The 23,508-nt window shown below is 44.1% G+C and overlaps 2 protein-coding genes across 5 annotated transcripts in view; both read right to left on the minus strand.

The window, feature by feature from the left end:
• Nucleotides 1–15,864, minus strand: part of COMMD1 (copper metabolism domain containing 1) — a 76,990-nt gene extending 61,126 nt beyond the window's left edge. For 2 of the 4 annotated variants that reach the window (XM_082756903.1, XM_082756900.1), the window contains exon 1: nucleotides 15,619–15,864. In XM_082756903.1, coding sequence (XP_082613029.1) covers nucleotides 15,619–15,849 — 231 coding nt within the window. In that variant the 5' untranslated portion in view covers nucleotides 15,850–15,864. The remainder of the gene's footprint in view (nucleotides 1–15,618) is intronic. The other 2 variants (XM_082756901.1, XM_082756902.1) reach the window with 1 other exon arrangement.
• Nucleotides 15,865–17,644: 1,780 nt separating this feature from the next.
• CRLS1 (cardiolipin synthase 1) lies at nucleotides 17,645–23,021 on the minus strand. Its single transcript, XM_082757603.1, has 7 exons — nucleotides 22,506–23,021; nucleotides 21,234–21,371; nucleotides 20,556–20,685; nucleotides 19,997–20,082; nucleotides 19,698–19,766; nucleotides 19,304–19,395; nucleotides 17,645–17,968 (listed from the first exon to the last, which is right to left on the minus strand). The coding sequence occupies exons 1-7, from the start codon at nucleotides 22,896–22,898 to the stop codon at nucleotides 17,881–17,883; spliced, it is 996 nt and encodes a 331-aa protein (XP_082613729.1). The 5' UTR covers nucleotides 22,899–23,021; the 3' UTR covers nucleotides 17,645–17,880.
• Between the last annotated feature and the right edge of the window lie 487 nt (nucleotides 23,022–23,508).

Below are 23,508 nucleotides of genomic sequence, written 5' to 3' on the forward strand. Positions count from 1 at the left end.
GATGTATCCAGTCCTGTAATAAAACGGCTATTCCCACAGATGTTCCCCAGAAATTAATGCAGTAGACTTTCCCACGTTTCTTAAGATGATAGAGCTTTTGGACTAGTTGGTAGGCTGTCTCTCACAAACACTGCGTGTCAGAGTCTGTGAGCTCTCCTGAGAACTGGAATTAAGACAAAATTAGATGCAACAGCCTGCATTGGAAACGGTGATCCATCTTTTGAAAAAAAAAAAAAAACAGAACTAGAGGTCTGTCCACCTCACCAAACTCATAATTCAGAAATCACAAGTGACTTTAACAATCCTTTTAATCAAAGTACAAAGATTTTAATTAAAATCTTTAAGTCTTCATCCATGGGATTTCTTTCATTCAAGCTCCATACTGCACCCAGTATTACTTCAGTTTGCTTTGTATTGAGCTGTAATACAGTCAAAGTGAATATTAAACCATTTGCTTACAGAAAAGAACTGACAATCATCAGGAGCACAATGTATTTTGTTTGTACACCCACTGTTTAATTTTTTCCTAGCGGGTAACAGAACTTGTGCAACATCTCCTTCTTATTCTAACCCATAAAGCCTTTTGATTCATTGCCCAGGAGACAGTAACCAAGTCAATGGATATCCAGTGGACATGTAAGTATTTTTAAGGTTGGGTTTCCCTGACTTTTATTTAGCTGTCTTCTTGGACGGCTCTCACAACACAGTAACAAGAAAATTATTAAAGTGATACTGCAGATGGGGAAAACAAGCATGTGCTTGCGATGAAGTGTCAGGCCAAGTACATCCTTCCTGCATTTCTAACCTTATTTAGCTTATTTCACACAGACTTATCAAGTGTGCACATGGAAGATAAAACCGTTCTGAATGGATCATTTGCATGCTCCCCCAGTTTCTTCTCCAAGGTTCCCACCAAGCAGAAACCCCCAAACCCAATATCTTATTTTTTGCATATAAATTCACAAACCCCAATGTTCTCTGGTAAAATTCCTTTCTCATTTGAACACGAAACTCAGTAACAATTGGATAGCATATACATAGCTATTTTTGGCTTCGCTTGCAGCTGAATGCCAAAGAGACCTCAGTACTAGTTTTTAAAACCTTCTGAAGTTACCACAACATTTTTTCTCCATCCTGTCCCTACCATTAGTCTGTACATCTGCTAGAACTGACAGTTCGGCCTCTTAACTCCTTAACACACCACTTCCTAAACTTATTTGCAGGAGGTGTCTTTTTTTTTTTTTTTTTTTCTTTTTGTGGTATGAAGGCTCGTTTGATGACAAAAGGAGGATGAAACGTTGATTAAAACAGGCAGTCACCACACGAAGTGCAACCTGAGCCATGCTCCTGTGGTCAGAGAGAACTTCCTGCAAACCTACAGCGCTGGGCTCAAAACAGCATCCCACCCCAACCCAAAAATCATCTCTGGCAGAAGGGAAACTGAGAATCATAGGGATTGCTCGGTCTGCGCCTACTTAAAGATTCTGCCTGTGCTTACAGAACAAGAATAAAAATGAAAAAATACAACAAAACAAGCCCACCCACTAATAACATTAGTCTTATCTAGATCTCTAAATAATGCCTGCATACTCAGATTATGAACGGATTATAAAAGCTTGGATTTTAAGCAATAAGCATAAAGAAGAAGCACCACCCCCTTCCTGAGTAATAGTTTCCAAATTACTTGCATTATTTAAAATAGAAAGAGGAAGAAATGTGTAAGAGAAAAAAAGGCAACGGAAATCACTTCTCAGAGAGCAGACAAGCACTGGACAGGTTGAAGAGAGGTAACAGGGAACTGAAAAAATAAGGAAATGTTCTACTAATAGCAGATACACGTACATCTACTAGGGTCATAAAGGACAATAAAGAATATGAATCAACTGTCCATCTTGGCCTTTACTCAATTGAATTACAGTAAGCAAAAAAAAATAAAAAAAAGTATTTTTAAATGAACTTTGCTACCATTTTTCTCCCGACTTGAGTCAAATTCTTTGCTATGGTTTAGAAAGCATTTTGCCACATGGGGCGGAGGCAGAGAAATGTCACATTTCCAGTAGTTCTTCAACACGAACTAGCCATGCTATGGACAAGTTTGACAGGTTCAGCCTTTTTCAAACAAATATGCATACACATGTGCTCCCTGAGCTATGCTTCAGCAAGGCCAAGTTGCCTTCTTTAAGAATGTATAAACCTCTGCAGGTTACATTATTCAGCACAAAACAGTCCATTCTTCAGTCCTCCTAAAAGAGCAATATTCAGAAACAAGAATGTTCAACAAATGGAAACCATTCGATGCAGTATTGCTAAAGGAAGAAAGGGAAATAAAAGAGAAACCCAGATAGGGCAGAATAAATACCAGATGGTAAATACAAAGAAATTCATGGGCAAGAGCAAAAGGCGGAAAATAAACGGACGGACAGATAGAGAGACAGCCCCAGAATTGGTGGCATGACCAATTCTGAAGACACCACGTGATGGACATTTTTTCTCCTCGTTTTTCCTCTTAAAATAAATGAGAACTGTGTTTATCAGGTTTCTACAATCATTCTGGGAAAATTACTTGCTGTCGTGGACTATTGCTTCATGTTTAATCTCATTTCACTTAGGAGGGTTAAAAATAGAAGTTGGATCAGCTCGTATTTTGAGGGCAAACGGAAAAAAAAAAAGCCATAGCCTTGCCCTGCACGCAGTAATGGGGCAGGCATTAGCAGAGCTTATCGCAGTACTTTGCAGGCAGTGTTCTCGTAAGTAAAATCAGGGTCTGGGAACGAACAGCTGGAAAGCCTGTCCCTGCCTTAGCTCCTAACCCCGCAGACACATCTCATAGCAGCAAAGCGACGAGCGCGTAGAGGAGACGAGTTCACAGACTGCACAGTTTCCAGGGAAGCAGGCAAGAGTGCTTTGCCATCTGGTCACTCGTCAGGTATTTTGACACCTCGTGTTACGTGCTGATAGGCCCGACAGGTGAGAGGTGAGCTTCCAGTCCCCGGAGAGCAGGCGGCAGGTCTTCCTCTTGGCACGTACAACATGCTCGTTCCTCCTGTCAGCTCAGTGAAATGCAGAACACGTTCCCCAAAACCAGGAGCAGCCTTTGTAGTAGTTAACAGCTGAACCTTTATGAGGGCAAGGGGGCAGCAGGTCAACCTGTGCATTGTAAGAGTCACAACTTTTCTGTACGGGTCCCACTCCCCCTGTGGTGCTGGAAAACACCACCGGAGCCTGGGAGCAAAGCGCAGGCTGGGACGCTCAGCAGAAACCTTTCCTTGCTTTCCCATAAAGATTTAAATACCATTTGCTGTAACAAAAATGCTCTTAGAACTAAATCTCATAAATGTTTTGGAAAAAAAGAAAAAAAAGTTCAAGACTAAATACTCATCTTAAAGCATTTTCCAGTGGAATCGCATTAAATCTTTATGACTGTAATTACCCCAGAGGGAGTTCTCCGCTTCAATCACATTAGGATCAAGTCATCTATCAGTAGAGCAAGCCAAGTAATCAGGTTTTCCAGCAAATCTGTAGGAACAACTCTCCTCTTCTTTGCCTCCACAGCCCGCTTGCGTTGCTCTCACGAGCTGGACACGCACGGCTGCAGTTTGCTAAGCTCGCAGACACACAGCCTGTCAAAACTTGGTGCGTAACAAAATCCAGCTTTAGGCTTTACCATCATAGGCTTCAATGGCAAAAACTTCAGCCCTAAAATGCCCCAAGGCAGCGCCATCTCTGCCATCAAAAAGCATCAGTTCACTTTTCCCATGGCTTTTCTAGCCCCATCTGACCAAAAGCCATACCCATCTTTGATAAGCCCCTTGCCGTTTGACCACATGGGCTAGACAATTTCTCTAGCACTCACTTCCCATTACAAGACTGATAAAAGATTTAAATGATGTGTAATGATATGAAACGAATAATGAGCAATGAGCAACCACCACCCTCCTAGCTACAGCCAGATCCCTCACTGTCCTTTGGTCACGCAGGAGACTCGATGCCAGGGTCACACACAGAGGCACGCATGTGGTCGCTTGTCAGGAGCCAGCAGGCACATCCAGTGACCGATGGGGGAAGAGCCTTTCTGCACCAGCTGCACATGCCTTCTGGCTCCATACAGCTCTCAAGAACCCTCTTTCAACCCTGAAAGGCAATATAACAACCCCTCGTCTCGAGGGCCCACCAGGAGAGCAAACCACAGACGTGCACTGCAAATGCTGGGGGTGCAGATGCCAAAGCAGGTGGTGTAAAAGAGGGGGGGAGATCTCAAACAACAGGGTCTAACCTCAAAGCCCAAGGATTATGGGCTCGCACATCACAGAAACCCAAAACTCAAAAACTTGAGCAAGTCCCCAGCCAGAATCAGAGCTGCAGTTTATAACCTCCATTGGAGGTCCTGCTGGGCGAAGAGCTCAACGTGAGCCGGCAACGTGGGCTTGCAGCCCAGAAAGCCAACCACATCTTGGGCTGGGCAAGAGAGGGGATTGTCCTAAATGTCCTGTTTCTTCTTCTGTAGAAAAAGGGGGTCATAGATGTTTTGTACGCTTAAAAAAGGTTTAATAAAGAACACAGAAGAAATCCTAACTGCTACAAATTTGTAAATATTTATACCATCTTCGATAATGTAAAACCAAAGGGTATTTATATAACCAGCCTGGTAGAACAGCTGATCAATTACACTCCAACCAGAACTGGCAAAAGGAGCATGAATGAATCACGCATCAGACACGACAGTCTTGAGTCAACCAAGTCACATGCGAACGTCAGACAGCAAAAAAGTGTCTGCTGCTCCCTTAAGGTGCCTGCGTGCATCTTAAGATGTTTCTCCATCCTGACATGATGGTTTTTAGAGAACTGCAGAGCAGGAAAAGAAAAGACTACCCACCGGCATGAGGTAGGAATCGCTTGGCAGAGATCCAGACACATCCCGACATGAAAAAAATCTCACCTTATTTGGAAAAATAGGGAATTTCACTCAAACTATATTTGTATTGCAATTTTCACTGTTAGAAGAGAGACGAAAAAAAAAACAATCTTTTCAGAATATATTACCATACCAAATGAGAGAACTACAGAAACATTTCTTAAACCAATGAAAAAGAAATCCCAATTTTAAGTCCAAAAAAAAAGTGTTTGGCAAGGCTGGGTATAATTTCACATTTGCTCTACGCAGTGTGTTTTATGATTCCTTTCACCAAGATTCGGCTGCAGTCTGTTTGTATTTACATGGAGCCACACATCAAACAGCGTTGTTAACAGGTAAATGTGGAAGATGCCAAAGAAGGAGAAGGAGGAAAAAAACATGTTCCGAGATCACTGTCACCTTTCCAAGCGAAACACGCTGTCCTGAAGCAGAGCTGGTAAACAGACACTGAACTCCACGGGGAGCTGAGGAGGAGGGAGGAACAGATTTGCTGTGCAGCTGCAGAAGTACCCAATTTTCTAAGAGATCGAGTACTCCTAATCAAATCTTGGGCCGTCAGCTCTACGCAGGTGCTGGTGCACTGCAAACAAAGCGAAGGGCAAACCTCACTTTGTGCAAAGGGTCCAGTTTGAAATCATTGGCTGGCTAAATATGTAAGATGATTTGCTTTCCTTGTACGTAACTACTGGTAATCAAACAACGTGATAGAAAGCCTGCTGTCCTTAACCTTCAGGTGTTCTGAATGCGTAACAAAAGTGCCTCAGAACGCGAAACCAGTTTGGTTTTCCCAATAATGAATACTCCTAATCCTGTGCCACGGAGGTCTTGCAACTTCCAGACAGATCAGGCTTAGTCCACATATTTATTAAATGCATTTTAGAAGTTACTGCGTAGAAGCATCCATCATTATGGATAAATACAAAATAAAAAAAACCACAATATTAAAGGTTTTTTCCTTTAAGGACATCACTCACTTCATCTTGCCTTAAAGACACAGAACCTCTAGGGATGAATTTGAGAGCCTCCTCAGTAAGCTGTAAGCAATCCTTCTACCCAAGGAGAGCCCCCAGGGAGCCAGGCAGGTTGCTCAAGATGGAGCTCAAGTCCTTGGAGGGTCTCACCTGGCAACTTCTGCCCCATGGGGCTCAATGGCTAAAAACAAAAGACATCACATAACAATCATGGTTCCTGGTATTATTATTTTTTTATATAAACTATTGCAAATATCAACATCCTCTGAGCACACTGAAGAGTTCAAGGCTCCACCACACTCAGTCACCACACTGGGAAAAAAACTCCAAGCACAAGTTGTAAAATGGAGTAATTCCAGCAAGTCCCATAGAACTTTCACCACGATTTGAGTTACTGATATTGAAAGATTTTTTATTTTTTTAAGTTGATCTAAGCAATTGGGTACTGCACTTAACACAGTAGAAAAACTCTTACACATCACACCCATACCATGGTGACTACACATTACCAGGAATGGAAAACTTCAACTGCTTAGCAAGTAAAGAGATGATATAAGTGTTGCCTGAATTTCTTTGTAATACTGTGAACTTCTGTAGCTCAAGTCAATGCCACAGTATGGTGCTGGCTATCCAAGGCAGGAACAGCTCTTTCTGCTGCTCTCTGCTTGTCCTGAACTTTCTGTGAAACACTGATGTGCATATGTCAGCAGAGATGATGGTCACTCCAAGATCAAATAGTCTCTTTCTCTAGTAAGATCAATCATTACTCACGGTTGAAAAGTATGTATATATGAAAAAAAGAAGTCTTTTCTGCTCAGCTGTGCTGCATCTTGACACTGGCAAGGTTGGAAGAAGAATTTTTCCTCCACTGCCAACTTTAGGGCACTCCTGGAGCAAGAAAATATTTATTCTCCTTCACAACAGTAGTAACAAGCACTATTTTAAAAGTATCTGATCACAAAAAATACAATTTCAGTGCAGTCTTGGGTAGAATAAAAAAGAAGGGTTTATTACTAGAAACATATCGTACTTAAAGTGGAAAGAAAGGTTAAAACTGGACTAAAAAGAGAAAATTTGAACAGTTGAACTGTGTTGGCCCAAACCTCCATCAAACCCAGGATCCTTTCTGATGCTGGGCATCTCGGAAGGAGTGTAAGGAAATGATAAGCAAGGACAATTTCCCTGGTAAGCACTCCCAGCTTCCACATATTCACAGCCTGTGGACTTCATGAGCTACACATCATACCCAATGCTCTTGACAGAAAGCAGCTTTCCCCTCTTGATCCCACTGCTGATGGGGAGGACGCTGGTGCTTGCTCCCCGCCTGCAGCTAAGCTTTAGGCTCCAGGTAAGAAGCCAGCAGTTCCTGAAGCTTCAAAGTCAGAATGCAAAACAAATAATGCTCCTAGGTGAAGTTCTGATCACTCTGTCCAAGGTGAAATTAATGTAAATGACAAAAACAACCAAATCACTAGCTTGCTCTGGATGGTCTTCTAGTTTCTCAGTCTTTCATAGAAAACAGAGCAGGCAAGACTCACATGTAAGCACAGCCTTCACTTTTCCTTTTAGTTCTTCTTCAGGCATCAAACAGAAGGAAAACGAGAGACAACTCAAGTTCCCACCTCTTCACAGGCCGCATTTAAAGCGGAAAGACAATTAATACTAGTCCAGGAAACCACCAGAACTGAGGCAGAAGGTGGCAGTGACTTCATCATCCTCTTCAGCATTTCCCCCAAGACTTTTGGGAATAGGAAATGGAGAATGAGTGTTACTGAAATAAAGGCACGAAACCACAGCTGAAGCCTAAGGGGGTCTTTTCCCCTTTTCGCATATACTCCACATGGCACGTGTTAGACAAATACTAATTAGGAATAGTGGAAGCATTTAATTTGTAGCAATGAACTTGAGAAATCAAGAGCTAACTCCACAGTTTTCAGTCAGACTAGACTCTTCTGAAGGTCAATGGAACGACTGCAGCAACCAGATGGGACTCATGAATTCCAGCACAACCAAAATACTTTATTCCCTGTGCACGTGTATGGGCCCAAGCAAGTGCACACATGTACATATTACCACGATAAACTCACCTGTGGGGTTTCGTTTGTTTGGTTTTTTGTTTGTTTGTTTTGTTTTGTTTTTGAAGGAAAACTGTTATTGATGACCAAACTACTACTTACTTGCAAAAATCCTACAGATATGACAAAAACTACGTATTTGGATGGGAAAAGGGAAATGAACGGGACACAAAACATGCTAACCACCAGAGAACCCAGCTTTCTCACCAGTATGCTGCTCTGGAAGCCAATTGGCAGTCACCAGATTTTCAGCAGGGCATTATTAAGCTAAAACATAATGCAACGTCATCATAAGCATCGAGAGCTGGCACCTACCTGTCTGCTCTAAACATGAGACTGTGGCCACCACCTCCACAGCCGGGACAGAGCACGTGGATCTCTAGAGATAAAATCAGAAAGTACCCACACCAGAACCGAGGAAAAACCGAAAGAGGCTTGTTTCTAATTTGAGCAATACAGGGCTTACCACATCAATGACGCAAGTTTGCCTACTTCTTTTAATTTACCACTTGTCTATAGATAAGGAGATAAATAAACGATGTGATGCAAAAGGTCAAGTAAACCTTTAAACATAAAGTAAGCCCTTTTTAATTAAATGGCACGGTTACAGTATATCAGCACTTTACAGCCTCAAATGAAATGAGTCTATGACCGCTCTCATTAGGAAGTGATCTTTCATCTCTGTCTCACACCTGAGTTAGAGAAAATACTCCTGATTAAATAAACTGTATTAGAGCCCTTCTGTTTCTGCCTGCCTTCAGGAGGTGTGCTTGTTAATGCCCAGCAGCAGGAGTGCTAAAATGTTTGCAGTTTGCAGGTGCAGATGAGAATCCTCGCTCAGGCCACGTTGTTCAAAGGACAGCCCAACTGGTAGGAAACTGCTCACGCTGCAAGAATCCCTCACCTTCATATCCCGTAGCTCCCAGCAAAAACACTGCCTCCTGAACACCTCTTCAGTAATTAAAATAGTAACGAAAACAGAATATGAAAGGCTTGAACTTCATACAAACACTGAGCTCTGCAATTGGAGAAACTGAAAAAAGAATAAATAATAAAGAAATGCAGAGTGATGAAAGTGTATTGTTCTTATTAACATACAAGCAATAAACTGCTGCTCGAGGCAAAACACGGAGCCTACAGCTACTTGAAATGTCCTTCAGCCATGTACAATCCTGCAGCCTCCTCTCCAGCCCATTCTCTTGAAAAACTCTTCCCCCCCAGTTGATGTTATTCCAGAACCGCCAGCCCCACCAGATCCTACTCGAACTGACCTCATATACACGTACTGAGATCTAAAATAATTAAGCATGGAAGCACTTTTACCATGAACGTTTTTATCACTACAATACAGCAGACGGTTTTTCAAATGAACACGCAATTTTCTACCCTCCTAAGATGATGTTGAAATAAGACCAAAAAAAGGAACAATAACTGTAGGCATGTAAAGGAACAGAAAATGCACGCCCTGACACCAGACCCCACAGAGGTGGCAGCTGGGCTATGTAATAGCCGTGTTTCACTGGATTAAAAAACAACTGGGGTTGTTGTTCAGCTGTCCCAGGCAAACATCAATTTAGATAATGATCATTTTTCTTGTGCACGTCCCATTTTAACCCAGCAGACATGCCCACCCTCCCGCATAAAACCCTGCACAGAGTTATTGTTAGCACATCTCTGCCTAGCCCAATAAAATTACTCAAAATTAGCACATTGGTGGGAATGAGAGGTTTCACACCATGTAGGATGCAGATTTGGGCAGAAAGCATCTGATATGGACACAGTACTTGCTGATACCCTCTTACGGGCTAACTTGTTGACTTTTACCCATATTGAGAAGAAAGAACCTATCTAACTGGCACTCATTTTCAGTGAATAGATGCAGGAATAACTCCAGGCATCAGAGAGCAAGTCATCTTTCCTGGTAACTCTTGTCAAATGATTTCACCTCAGCCTTTGGATTGAGGCCGCTCTGCCTCTGAGAAGCTTGGGCTTCCAAGGCAATCGTGAAGCGTTCAAAAAGGAGCCCAGGACAAACCCACACATGTGAAGAATCACAAGGTAGCTGAGAGAAGGAAGAACAGCAGCTCTCTTGCCATGCCAGAAAATGCAAGAAGTTTGGGTTTTCCCCCCCATCAATGGCTGTCAGCAGAAACACTGAAGAAAAGGCCTCTACCCTCCCCTGAAGGAGACACGAAGGCCTCCATCCTCCTCAGCCGATAAACTCCACGACCAGCTTTCTGCTCAGACTTCTCCCATAAAGGCAGACCCCTTTAACCAAGATCTATCATCTCTTCCCTCCCAAGCAGCAGCATTAACACTTTGGGACCCCTTCTCCAGGTGACAACAGCAGCTTGGTCAGGACAGGACCTCAGTTGGGTGATAGGCTTTAGGGACACGGTGCGCCAAAGGCAGCAACCAGCCCTCGAAGCACCCACAGCTCCCCGGTGATCGTCCCCAGAGTTTTGTGCTCTGAGCAATTTCATCTGCTGGTGGCACTGAGGTTTTCCCCCCCTAAGCCTTTAGATCGGATTTTGATCAAAAGGTTTCTTCCCTGACAGGCAGCCTCCAAAGGCACAATGACTGATAGCCACCAGCAGCAACGGGGCATCTCACAGGCTTCTGGATGGGAATTAAATAAGCTGTGAAGGCAAGCAGAGCCAAACGACAACAGTACCATCAGCTTCCTGGCTTAAACAGCAGGGAAATAAAATACCACTGTTGATAGAACAGCTGGTAGGAATAGCAGTGTGATTTCTAGTGGATGATAGGAAGATGGCTAAGAAATGCTGTCCTGTGCGATGTTTTGGGTGCATTTCCCGTGCTGGATATCAAATGCTCAGTTCTCCCACAGTACTTATGTACATCCTGATTAATATTTTACCAGCGACATACTGCTGTATTCATTACAGATGGTAACACCCTCACTATTTGCAAAAAATAAATCAAATATAATATTTATACGCCGCGTGATGAATTTTCGTTGTCATTTAGCCAACGTACAGCTTGTTCTGAAGCAGAAGTGAGCCGGGACGCTTCCAGCACATTCGGTAAATTCAAGAGCCTGTCGCCACCAAAAGGAAAAAAGTGGAATTACTCTAGATGTAAAGTACTTTTTTATTATTATTTATTTTTTTTTAAACCACAGGAACTAACTCAGCAAATAAATTTACATGAGGAGGAGACAAATTTAGTATTTTGATCAGGACAAAGAAGTCTTTGAAACCCAAAAATGCTTGGGGCGAGAATTTGCAGGAGCAGGTCTCCCCCCATTCCTCAAGGCTTTGTAAATGTATGGGATTGGGGCTGGGAAATATGCAAGCAGAAAGTAGAAAGTAATTGACAAAACATTGACATGATACAGTTCTCCAGGGTCAGCCTTCCCAGAGCTTTGTTCTACTTTCTAGGAAATTCCACAAGAAATGAGATGTAAAAAAAAGTAAAGGTCAATAGAGATAAATTTAATAAAGAAACGTTGTTTCTCTATAAAATAAGTCTGGGACCTTAGAAAGAGGCCAGATTATTCAAGCACATTCTGCAGAAAAACACACACAGATCTACGGGGAGGAAATGGAACAGCCAGAAGAAGTGGACTGTCAAGATAAATTTTATAAATAAAATAAATCAAAGTAAAATAAAATAAAACATAAGACTACACAAAGACCAGGAAAAAATAAGTCCTATTGCTGCAGTACATGGGATACACTTTTGTGGACTCTATTCATTTGCACACATTTCACAGGTGCCCTGCTTTTCATGTGCTTGAGAAGTTACCGTGCTTTGTATACACAGAACGCAGGAGGGTACAGTGAAGTCCTTCACTTTATTTATATAAACTCTAACAGAAATAAGTGGCTGATTTATGCACGGACTGATTCAGAGTACTGATTTATGATTACTACTTAGAGGACACAAAGTACTACAGCAGTTAAATAGTCACAAGGCCAATGAATCTCTCTGCTTCTAACAATGAACTGACAGCTTGAGTATACGTCAGGAAAAAAACAAAAGCGAGGGGAGTGAGGTACTGTTTATCCCATCCAGATTAGGTGCTTACAATCCCTACAGAGACAACAGAAGACAATAAAACACATCTTATCTTTTCCATATTGACCACATAAGAACCTGGGCTCTTAAACAAGATGTCTGAAAACAAACAGCACGGCTACTGCCCAGCACAATATATTTGGTGTGATTAGGTGTTATTATCAATGGAGACACCAAAAGTTACGTCTTGCTCTAAATTTCAGGTGCAGATCACTGCTACACATGGGAATTGTCTGCACGAGCAAGTTCTCTGACTCTCTGCTCCTGTTCTGCTGTTTGTTCCCCCTGCCTTATCCAAAGAAAGAAGAGAAAGATATATATTAAAAAAAAAAAAAAAGGAAAAAACACAAGTATTGATGTTAATACTTTAATCACGCACGTTTTTCACAATAAATTAGATATAAGGATTGGAATAGATTTACTCAGCCATTGACAAGGAAGGGACAACACATCTTCAGGCAGAGCTTGCTCCTCCAGGTACTGGGGAGACACTAGCATTCAAGACGTGTGTCCTAAGAGTAAGATGTTACACATATAGGAACACTTCTCAAGTCCACACAATTTGAGAAGCTGACACGACACACACACTTAAATTCATAGAGACACTAAAAGTATTCCAGGCAATTCCCTGAAGAATGCAAGTACAGGTTTTGTGGTTCTCGGCTGCTGAAGATTTAGTTCAGCAACTTGTAAGGCCAAGGCAACTTGACCCTCAAGTCTCCCCCTGCCACGTTGTTCAAACAACAGGGAACGTCTCACGCTGTATTTATTCTCTGTGTGATGGCTTCAGATGAGACAGCCAACGCCACAGGCAGAGATTTGTAAGCTAGCTCTGAGAACTGAAAAGGAAGCATCACAAATAATACCTAGGACAACAGGCAGACAAAAGCTTAAGCCTTGGTACTTCCGAAGCGTAACTTCTACCTCTCCACACTGACAGAAGCATGAGAGATACGGCCCTCTAAACAACCTAAAAGCCAAGGGATTTTTTCAGGATCTCTGTGGTTCAGCATCCTGAAGTATCCACAGGACTTTGATGTTACTTCCTTTAAGTGCCCCACTAGATGTAACGACACCAAAATCCATGCATACTCATCCTGAAGCTGTGCCTGAACAAAGCATTGCTTATTGCTTAGCTCAAAACTTCAAAGTGCACCAATGTGTATAAAATTTGACTATTTCCCAGGAATTTCACCCATAAGGAGATGAGCAGAGCTCTGCGCATAAAGGCAAGCAGACACACACCTGATAACAGCGAGATGCTACCTTGAATTGGAAGGTGTGACCTCAAAGGCCACAGGTGTTACCAGTTCTGGTTCTTAAAGCAGCACCTGGGGAACATGAAATCCTTCCCCCATCAGACTGCCAGGCTCCTGACCTGTATGCTGGTGTTACAACAATGAATAAACATCTCACAATTTTTTTAATCATGTTTTCTGGGGCCTGAATTAACATCATGTAAAGAACAACTCAACTGTGCTTGAATAAGACCTGGCTTTGAAAGGGAAAATACGAACACCCACAGACACAACCAGAAAGTCTTAAGTCCTGCAAGAATCAGAGTTTCAGATTCAGGTGGCAATATTCATGTCAGCATTTTCAGGGTATCAGCTGAATTTGATCATTAAAGAAACTACGGACTCTACATAAAAGCAGAAAGTAAGTGCTAGCATCCTCATCAAATTCCAAATCTATCAACTATGTTTGCAAAGTTTCTCTAGCTATTTCCTCTGGATGTGGCACTGGTTTTTCTTCTAGCCTCAAATACATCATTTTGGCTGAGCAGCTGTCACACTCCAGTCATGGCTAAGGAGCTACATGTTTCTGTAAAAACAGTGCATGCATAGAGTTTGGAGAACATTCCTATGAAGTTAGCATTTATCTGAAGTTACTACATTATAGAACTGCATTGAAATGAGTAGAAAAAAATACTACTTGTATTTGCTGGTCATCTGTCACAGGTAATCAAAAGCACCTCAAGAAAACACCTAACAATCTATGAAGAACAGGTGGGTCAAAAATAAGAAGGGTCACATCTGAAAATAGCCACCAGAACAGAGGACAGCGAGTAACAGTAAAATCTGGCTTACACAGATTTAGAGGAAACCAATTTCAAAAATAAACCATATGAGTGAATCAGAAATTCTAATCTAGAAAATCCAGAGAAAAAGGTTGAAATATTAGCCAAAATACACAGTATGGAAAGAAAAAACATACAAAGTATTCACCTATTTTTTTAAAGAATACGGTAAAGCAGAAAGTTCAGTTCATGGCTTTTTGTTTTGTCTCCCACTGGTCCTGTGGCTGCCGAGTAGGACTCGAAACATCCTGGCTTTAAGCCAAGGAATCAGGACATGACACTTGCGAGGCATTAGTAATGCCAGTCACCATCACCCCCTAAGAGGGAACAGAGTACAGACGGTGGGTCTGAGGAACTCCAGTTTGCTGCCCACTGTACAAACTGACATTGATTTTGTTTTTCTTCAGTGAACTGACGAAAGAAATCACCTCACACCCTGCTTCCCCTCACTCGCTACTCCTGGCTATGCAGACCAAGCTGCTTCCTTCATTCACCTCTGACACTCAACTGATCTTTTCATGAGACAATTTAGACCCAGGAGCTACAGTCTTTCTGTTTCTCTTCCTCTTTTTGAGTTATTCAGCAACCTGACAGAGAAGTCCAGAAAGCACTGCAGTTGTCAGAAGAGGCAATGGATATGGCCAAAAGGGGATAAGAAAACCACCTTTTGAATCATAGAATGGTTTGGGGTGGATTTTGGCAACAACACACTGCTCAATTGGCATAGTGCATCTCGCAGGATAGCGGGCAGATCTGACTGCTGTGGCTACCAAGGCAGATGTCTTCAGGTGTGAACAACAGTAAAGAAATTACAAATCAAAGTGGTACGTTTCACATACACGGTTCCTTACCTTATGGACAAACAGGGGGTGCTGCTGCTAACGGTGCTGTGAGCACGGTGTAATTATGAAAGATTAAGCTGGAGCTGATGGCTGCTGCCCTGTGGTCAGGAATTAGAGCAGCACCTGCTGTGCTAACGTGTGTTAGTGCTAAGATACCACCCCCTGATACAAAGTTAGGGATGGAGAAACAACAGAAAGATGTTTTACAGTCGTTTACCTTTTGAGTAGAATACATGCTTTTGACCTTGTAAGAAATAAAAACATAGAGAGAAATAAAAATATAAAGAGAAATAAAAATATAGAGAGAAATAAAGCCGGTATCTTCTATTTTTTTTTTTGATATCTTCCTGCCATACAAAATGATCCAAGGTAATTCCAAGTATTTCTTAGAGAGCTGTAACTTAACATATAGGGTTGTTAAGGAGAGATGAATGATCTTTAGTAAAAGAAGGAGCATAAGGTAACAGCAGGTACTGATAGAGGACAAAGCAGATGCTGCAGCTTTATTTAAGATGCCAAAGAAGGTCTTAGAAAGAAAACCCGCACAATATAAGACGCTGGCTGCTACATAGCGGGATGCGGGCGTTACACACCCAAAACCAGACCCAATCTCCCGCTCCTCCTCACGGGACCCCCCCGACCAGCCCCGTGCCGAGCCGTGGGGACCCCCCGAGCCCCCAGCCCCCGGGGGTACCTGCAGGAGGCCGCCCATCTTGGCTCGCAGGGCCGCGAACTCCTCAGGGGCCGCCTCGGGGTAGAGCTGCCCGCGGAGCAGCTCGGCCGTCAGCGCCGCGTTGCCGTGGTAGGCGGCCTGCGCGATGCCGCTGAGCAGGGCACCCAGTGCTTTACAGCCCTCCGAGCCCGCTCCCAGCGCCTGGCACTGGTGGGACTGGTGGGACTGGTGGGACTGGGGCTGCTCGGCCATGTTGGAGGGGCGGCCCCAGCGCCTCGGCCCGCCCCGCCGCCGGCTCTCGGCTGGCGCCTGGCGGCCGGGGCTCGGGGTGGTGGCCGCTGCTGGCAGCTCGGGGTGGGAAGCTGAGGCTCTCGCCTTCCTGGCAGGGTGAAAGCGAGATCTGTGGGTGAGGAGGAGCTCGTGGTTTCGTCAGGAGGAGCTCAGGGTGTCGGGGTTGGAGCCGGCACGGAGCCGTGCCCGAGGTAGCAAAGTGGTGGGTGATGTTCCTCCTCACGGGTGGGTGAGGGATCGTGTGCTCCAGCCATCCCACAGTAAGCATCAAGCACCAACCAAATCCGCACCTCGAAACACAGCAGCTCTACAAGAACTTTATTTAAGACAAATGTTTAGGCACACGCTGCCAGGCAATCGTACATTTGACTGACCAACACAAGTAGTGACGCACACCAGCATGGATCCTTCACTGTCATCCCTTCGCTATTACACATTCACAAACGTAACTATAACATTTGCTATTATCACCACTATTTTTCCACGCCCTGACAATGCAATGTTTCAAAGTTATCCATGAATTAAAAAAAAAAAAAAACCATCCCCCAGAAGACACAACCTTAGAGGAATGACCCGATGCAGTGCAATAAATCTCTGCATCTTGAACTGTACTTCTGTTAAAATGTTCCATTTTTACTAAATATTCAGGTATTTTAAGGAAACTTCCATACAATGTGCTTTGTATCCCTTTGTTGTAAGACACAAGGTAAACCACAAAACGTGGGGACAGTTCAGAAAGAGGTACTAATAAAAATCAAGTGTTTTCGCTGTGCACCACTCTATACAAGTTCAAATATAAAAAATATTAAAATGCTTTGTATGTACAGGCATATACAGTCACAAAAGAGCCTACATGCTCTCAAAGGAAATGCCTATAGCAAATGTTCTTCTGTTACTACAGCAGCATCATATACCACCTGATTTCAAATATTTAAGCCCTTCATTGTTGTACTTTTATGACATACAAGAAATATCACGCGTTGCTCTAAAATATAAAAAATAAATTATGATCAATACAGACTGTTCTGCTCCATACTTTATTCTGTATCTTTCTGAAAGCACAGAACTGGCAAAGAACACGGACCAGGTGCCTGTATCTGAGTAGGATTGCTATATACCTCTTAAATCTGGAGGAACAGGAAAAATCACCAGGATGTGCATCTATTATTTTCTTTCAGTTTCTCTGTTGATTTGGAGAACTGTTAACACGCTCACTTTCTCCAGTGGAGCTGGAAACACAGGAGATGCCATTTGTTCCAATCACTAGAAATTAGTACTGTAGTAAGAGGAATGTATCTCCGTGCCTAATTTGGCTACAGACTCTTCAATGCACAGCTAACCACTCCCAGACTCAAAACACTCCTCTGGTGAGAATATTTGCTCCTATTAAAAAATAAAGTAAATATGAGCAGAGGGGAAGGGGCAAGGGGAAGTAATAACCCTTCAATGGCCTGTCTGTATCACCATGGAAAATGAGATAATGCTTCCTCTTACTCCGCCTTAAATTTCTAGAGATTCTGCTCCTCGATAATATTCTGTCTCCTGCTGCAAGCTGAAATGTGTCATTAAGTCCTAATAAGCAATGCTGCTTTATTGACTTAGGTTGAGGTACAAATTTGCTTTAAAATTGCTTTTTCTTCTCAAAATTGTTCAGTTTGTTGCACGAAGATGGCGAAACAGCTGGAGAAAAGTGCCTACTTCTGACTTCAACACCAGTATGAAAGTACTCAAAATGCACATGGCAGCAACCAGTGACCTGTGTCTTTAAGAATATTTTTTATTTGATTTTGTAAACAACCTTAATTTTAAACAAATTAAAAATACATTGAAAATTCTCTATTTATATACACAGTACATGTTCAAACTTCACTTCATTGTGTTACCATGGTTTAAGCAGAAAAACAGGTTTCTATCCAAAGCCCAGTTGAATTACAACCATCCTCTGCAGTACAGCAAACCAGCCTGCCCAGACACGGTCCCTTCAGCAATACTTCATTTGTTATTTATCACCTGAACCGTTTTTCGGCCGTAGTGGTAATAGCTGTACGCAGATGTTACTGTCGTGAACGCTGTGATGCACCTTTGGGAGAAAGAGTTCCTGTAAGTCAGGTGAGTCCCGAGTTATGACAGTAAATGTTAACACTTGTTTTAAAGAAGGGAAGAGACAATCATCTGCTTCAGTTTGTAGCCTGCAGAATTTTTACCAGCGTGGGAAGTGACTGATGTGAGAACCTATCCCTTGGCTGCACAAAAGGGGAGCATTCAGATAATAGGAAATACTTGAACTTAGTATTTCAACAAGCACCAAAGCTAAAGCTCAAGTTTTGTATTTGGCCTCTTTTTTTCCCTTCCCGGGCATTAGGAATTTCTAAATGAGCAGTGCTCCTCTCTGTCAAAGGCTGGCACCGTTCACTTGTGAGTCACTGTTACAGTCCTGCCCCTCGCTGCCACTGCCAGGCTCGCTGACATCATTGTTGGAGCATTCCTACAGCATCCTGGTAAGTTACACCTCACATTTCTTCATTACTCACTATACGGGAACTCTCTCAAGAGTCCCAGAGAAATAGCAAGGAAAGCGTCTTTCACAGAGGCAGTTTTGGGTCCGGCTTTCCAACGGGATGAAAAACACACTTGACTGTTAAGATAAAGGTTCCTAGCTCCTTAAAAGCTTTGAGGCTGTTTTTCTGTTTTGTTTGCTTTTTAAAAAAGGCAAGTAACGCTGGATCTTTCACTACTTTAAACCAAGTTACGAAGTAATGCAGCCATCTGCAGTTCTGCCTCTTTGTTCCAGACTCTTGCCTAAGAGCTGAGGATAAATAATGCCACAATTAATTGTTCAGGTCTGCAATGACAGTGACGGGAAAGGCCATTATTTAAAGAAGTACACCCCTGGTGGCCTGTTTTCATTTGATCTCTTCCCTTTTCTCCCCTTCCTCTCTATAGCCCAGGAGGAATCATTGACTTCTTCAGGTACTTTATTTAAAGAGGCTTCAGAAACCAAGATTTCAGGATAGCAGGTAGAGCATAAAATAGAAGAAAATACCTCCTGTCTGTTTTACTGTTATCAAGATTGTTTCTCTAGGGACGCTAATGGCACGAACATACACAGAACACATACAGCTTTTCTTCTCACTCTTCTTTTATACTAATCTGAACATACACTTTGCACCGTGTCTACTCTCAAGACTTGTTTCTTAGCTGTTATTCCTAGATCTTACCTAGTCTCAAAATAAGTGCCAATAAATATATAGCTGCTGTGTCAGTTGAGAATAAACGTGCAAAAATTCAGCCATAGGGGGTCTATGACATCATTTGGGCACAGTTTTTTTGTTCCACACAATTAGATTAACCTCAATTACCAGTTTCGTAAGGAGTACATTAAATTATCTGGAAAAAGAACGAAGAGACGAGTTACCATAATGTCTGCAGGTAGATGCTGTCCACATAATCGAAAACAGGAGCTGCTAAAGACGCTGCCACCAGAAGTAGCTGAACAGCTGTATTCATCTGATAAAAGCAAAATTAGAAATGTGACCAAAATGAAGAGCACTCTCCAAGGAATACCACTATACACTTTTAATACTTGTTTAAGTAAAAGTCTATATACTACTACTTAAAAAGTACCAGAAAAAAAATGTTTTAAAACTTCTTTTAACAAACTATCTTACACATTTGAAGTTGCCTCCAAATTAGTTGGCACTAGATTGAAACTGCACTCAGCAGCAGCAGGAAACAGCTTCCTCCCACCAAACTACAGCTCGCCCCAGCTATGGAGAAATTTATCTTTTCTAATGAGTTATTACTCTTACCTTGCTAATGAATGTTGGTTTTAGTTGGGCTGTAGCATAACAGGGATTAAAATACCTGCTGAGTGTTCTCTGTTAGGAGAGAAAAGGGGAAAAAAGGCAATTCTAGCAGATTTGTTTTAATACACCTCTTAAGCTATCAACCCATGTTTTGAGCAACCATCAAGAGGGAAAAATCTATTGGTTACAACTTGTTAATGCTTACTCATTTTATATACACGTAAAGTATGTTAAAATAAGATTCAATCACAGTAAAAAATGATTACATGCTCATATAATTTTGTTTAACGCTACAAACTTACTGGTGGAGAGAGAGTTTTGTATCGCACGTAAAAAACAGCAGCGATGAGTGCTACATCCCTCAGAATGATCATGGAAGTCAGTGAAACTGAAAAACCAAGCCAACAGGATCTAGTGAAAAATCACGTCCACGACTAAGAACAAAATGAAACAAAAAGAGCACAACACATGAAGCAAGAAGAAATAGCCACCTTCAACTTCTAAACAACTTCTAGGTACGACTGAAGATTTTTAATGAGACTTCTGAAAGGGTTTCATGTGAAGTCTTAAATCAATCCGTCCTGAGAAATCTTTTGATATACCTACTGACTACTATTGCTTTGAAGAAATTGCACTTGAAAACAGCAGCAATGCTTTTTGATGTGTAGATCTGGGCGGGGGACAGAGGTGTGTTTTTTGTTCAAGTATGTAACAGCAGCAAATAACAAAGTACAACTAACTGGCAAAACTAAAGTTTTGAGCAATACAGAGTTTTCCTTCCAGAAACAGAAGAAATATTATCACACATAGGATTAACTTCTGTACCTAACACAGCATTGGCAAGTAATGACATTTTCTCACCTGGGATAAGATTTGCACAAGTTAGGCTTACGTAGAGCACGCTGATGAGAATTTTATCTGCCAGAGGATCAAGAGCACTTCCCAAGGCTGATTTCTGATTAGCCCAGTTTCGTGCAATAAATCCATCCAACTAGGAAAAACACAATTCAATATTTTTGTATTAAAGAGCTAAGAATACAACAGCTTTTATGTGCTTCTGTTACAGAAAGATGTCCTGAATGACATGACACAGGACAGCTAGTTTAAGTTTGATGAGATATGACACCTGTTAGCTGATACTTGTATCACTTTTTTTTCCCCCCCATGTTGCATTCCAGATTCTGGAAGCCTTCAGAGATATTCAGTTCTCATTATTTCAAAGAAAAATGAAGAAGATGTCTTAAAGTGCACATCTCAACAGACCTCTGGGTGCATGAGCACTGGCTGGACAGTTCCCACATGGGGATGGGAAGGAACCCACCCGGCTAACCCCACTGCTCCACCAGCACCAAGGTACAGGAGCTCACCACAGTGTCACAAAGGACACGTACAGCATTTCTAGAAAACGATGAGCATAAAAACGTGTCTGTTCCTATAATTTACTCATTCCTATTCTATTCTCTCAATTCCAACGTACGTCGATGGGGTCACCACACCCCAGGCTATCCCCAAAGCATCTCCAAACCAATGCAAACGTACCAAATCTGTTACGCCAGCCAAAACGAAGACACCGAGTGCAACGTTGAAATTTTCTTCAACGATCAAATAGCCCAAGACTGGCGCCAGACCCATCCTCGCCATTGACAGTATGTTTGGGATCGTCCATGGGTTTTCATACTGCAAAGCAAGAAAGGAGAAACTTCAGGCCAGGAAGGCAGATCCTCGTTTAGCACGTAATGACAGCAGTCAAGGTAAACAGGGGGCTGAGGCAGGGAAGCCCTGCAGATGTTGGCAGCAAGCTGCCATTTGGGCAGGGCACAAAGCACCTGAGCGGTAAACATTAACCAAGGCTTTGGTTTGGCAAATAGGGCACCACGAGAGAAGACACAACTGAGAGAAAACCTCCCCTGACAGACTTCCTTGACAGGTTCCCCTGACAGAAAGACCCTACCCAACATAAGATTCCCTGACAGAAATACTCCCCCTGACAGAAAGACCTCCCTGACAGAAGATTTCTCTGAGATTTTCCTGACAGAAAGAGCCCCTCCGACAGAAGATTTCCCTGACAGAAAGACCCCACCCCAACATACGATTCCCCTGACAGAAATACTCTGACAGAAGATCCCCTGACAGAAAGACCCCCTCCAACAGATTTCCCTGACAGATTTCCTTGATATTTCCCTGACAGAAAGACCCTCCCCGACAAAAGATTCCCCTGACAGAAATACTCCCCCTGACAGAAGATCCTCTGACAGAAAGACCTCCCTTGACAGGTTTCCCTGACAGAAAGACCCCCCAGCAGAAGAGTCCCATGACAAAAATACTCTCCCTGACAGAAAGACCACCCTGACAGAAGATCCCCTGACAGAAAGACGCCTCCCCAACATAAGATTCCCCTGACAGAAATACTCCCCCTGACAGAAGAGTTCCCTGACAGATTTCCTTGAGATTTCCCTGACAGAAAGACCCCCTCTGACAGAAGATTCCCCTAACAGAAACACTCCCCGACAGAAGACCCCCTGACAGATTTCCCTGACAGAAAGACCCCCTTGACAGAAGATTCCCATGACAGAAATACTCCCCTTGAGAGAAGATCCCCCCCTGACAGAAAGACCTCCCCTGACAGATTTCCTTAACAGGTTTCCCTGACAGAAAGACCCCCCCGACAGAAGACTCCCCTGACAGAAACAATCTGACAGAAGATTTCCCTGACAGAAACACTCCCCGACAGAAGATCCCGACAGAACGACCCCCCCGACAGATTCCCCTGACAGAACGACCCCCCTACCACCCCCCCACCCCCCCACGCACCAGCTCAGCGCAGCGCCCCGCCGCGCTCCTCTCCCGGCACGGCTCCTGCGGCGCGGGGCCCCCGCTGCCGGCCCTGGGGTGCCCGAGGCGGCTCCAGAGGGCGGCGGCGGCGGCGGGGAAGGGCGGCGGGGGGAGAGGCGGTGGCGGCGGCGGCCGCTGGCGGTGGCGGAGGAGCCGCGGGGGCTGCCCCAGGCCGCCCCCCCCCATGAGGCAGAACCCGCCGCCGGCACCACCATGGCGCCGCCCCCCAGCCCCGGGCGGGCTCCCTAAAGCCCTGGCCCCTCCGCCGCCACCTCCACCACCGGTGCCACCGCCGCCGTCTCCCGGTCGCCTCCTCCCCGCGGTGCGGAGGAGCCCCCAGAGCCCCCTGCCGAGCCAAGCGGCGGCCAGCATGGTGCGAGGCGCCCGCTACCCGCGCTGCGGCCCTGCCCGCCCGACCCAGCGGCCTCCCGCCGCCGCCATGGGCCCGGGGACAGGGGGCGGGCGGGCGGGCGGCGCCGTGCGGCCGCGCACCGGGACGACGAGGAGGAGGAGGAGGAGGAGGAGGAGGGGAAAAGGGGAGGAAGGCCGGGGTTTGGCGGCGTTTTGCGGCCGCCCCCGCCGCTTTACGGCAAGCAGGGAGCCGCCCTACCTGAGGGAGGGAGGGGGCGGCCATGAGGGGCGAGCCCCGCTGCAGCCCCCCGGGGTTTTTTGGGGGGGTTATGAGGAGAGGTGCTCGGTGCGGGCTCGGAGGGCTCTCAGCCGGGTTTGCTTTGGCTCGAAGGTAACGAAGGAGAGTTTGCTCTGTTAGCTCTTGTGAGGTGCTTGTCCCTGCCACCCTTCCCTGCATAGAAGGGTTTTAACTCGTTGCTGGGCTCGGCTCAGCCCCAATTGAGGCAGGACCCCCTGTGCTCACCCACCCTGATTACCTGTAATATTCAGCAACTGGTAAAAGAACTGAAAACCCTGAACCAGCAACCTGTCACAGTAAGCTGCTAACCTCTTTTTGCCCCCAGGGTGAAAG

Source organism: Aythya marila (genome assembly GCF_965140915.1).
Source record: "Aythya marila genome assembly, chromosome: 3".
NCBI lineage: Eukaryota > Metazoa > Chordata > Aves > Anseriformes > Anatidae > Aythya > Aythya marila.

What these genes read in the sequence shown, in the direction of transcription:
- CRLS1 (XM_082757603.1), bottom strand. Translation starts at nt 22,898, where the DNA reads ATGCTGGCCGCCGCTTGGCTCGGCAGGGGGCTCTGGGGGCTCCTCCGC. An exon ending in TTGTGCAAATCTTATCCCAG is followed by an intron (nt 20,083 to 20,555) that starts GTGAGAAAATGT and finishes TTGGTTTTTCAG; the next exon opens with TTTCACTGACTTCCATGATC. An exon ending in ACAAAACTCTCTCTCCACCA is followed by an intron (nt 19,767 to 19,996) that starts GTAAGTTTGTAG and finishes CTCTCCTAACAG; the next exon opens with AGAACACTCAGCAGGTATTT.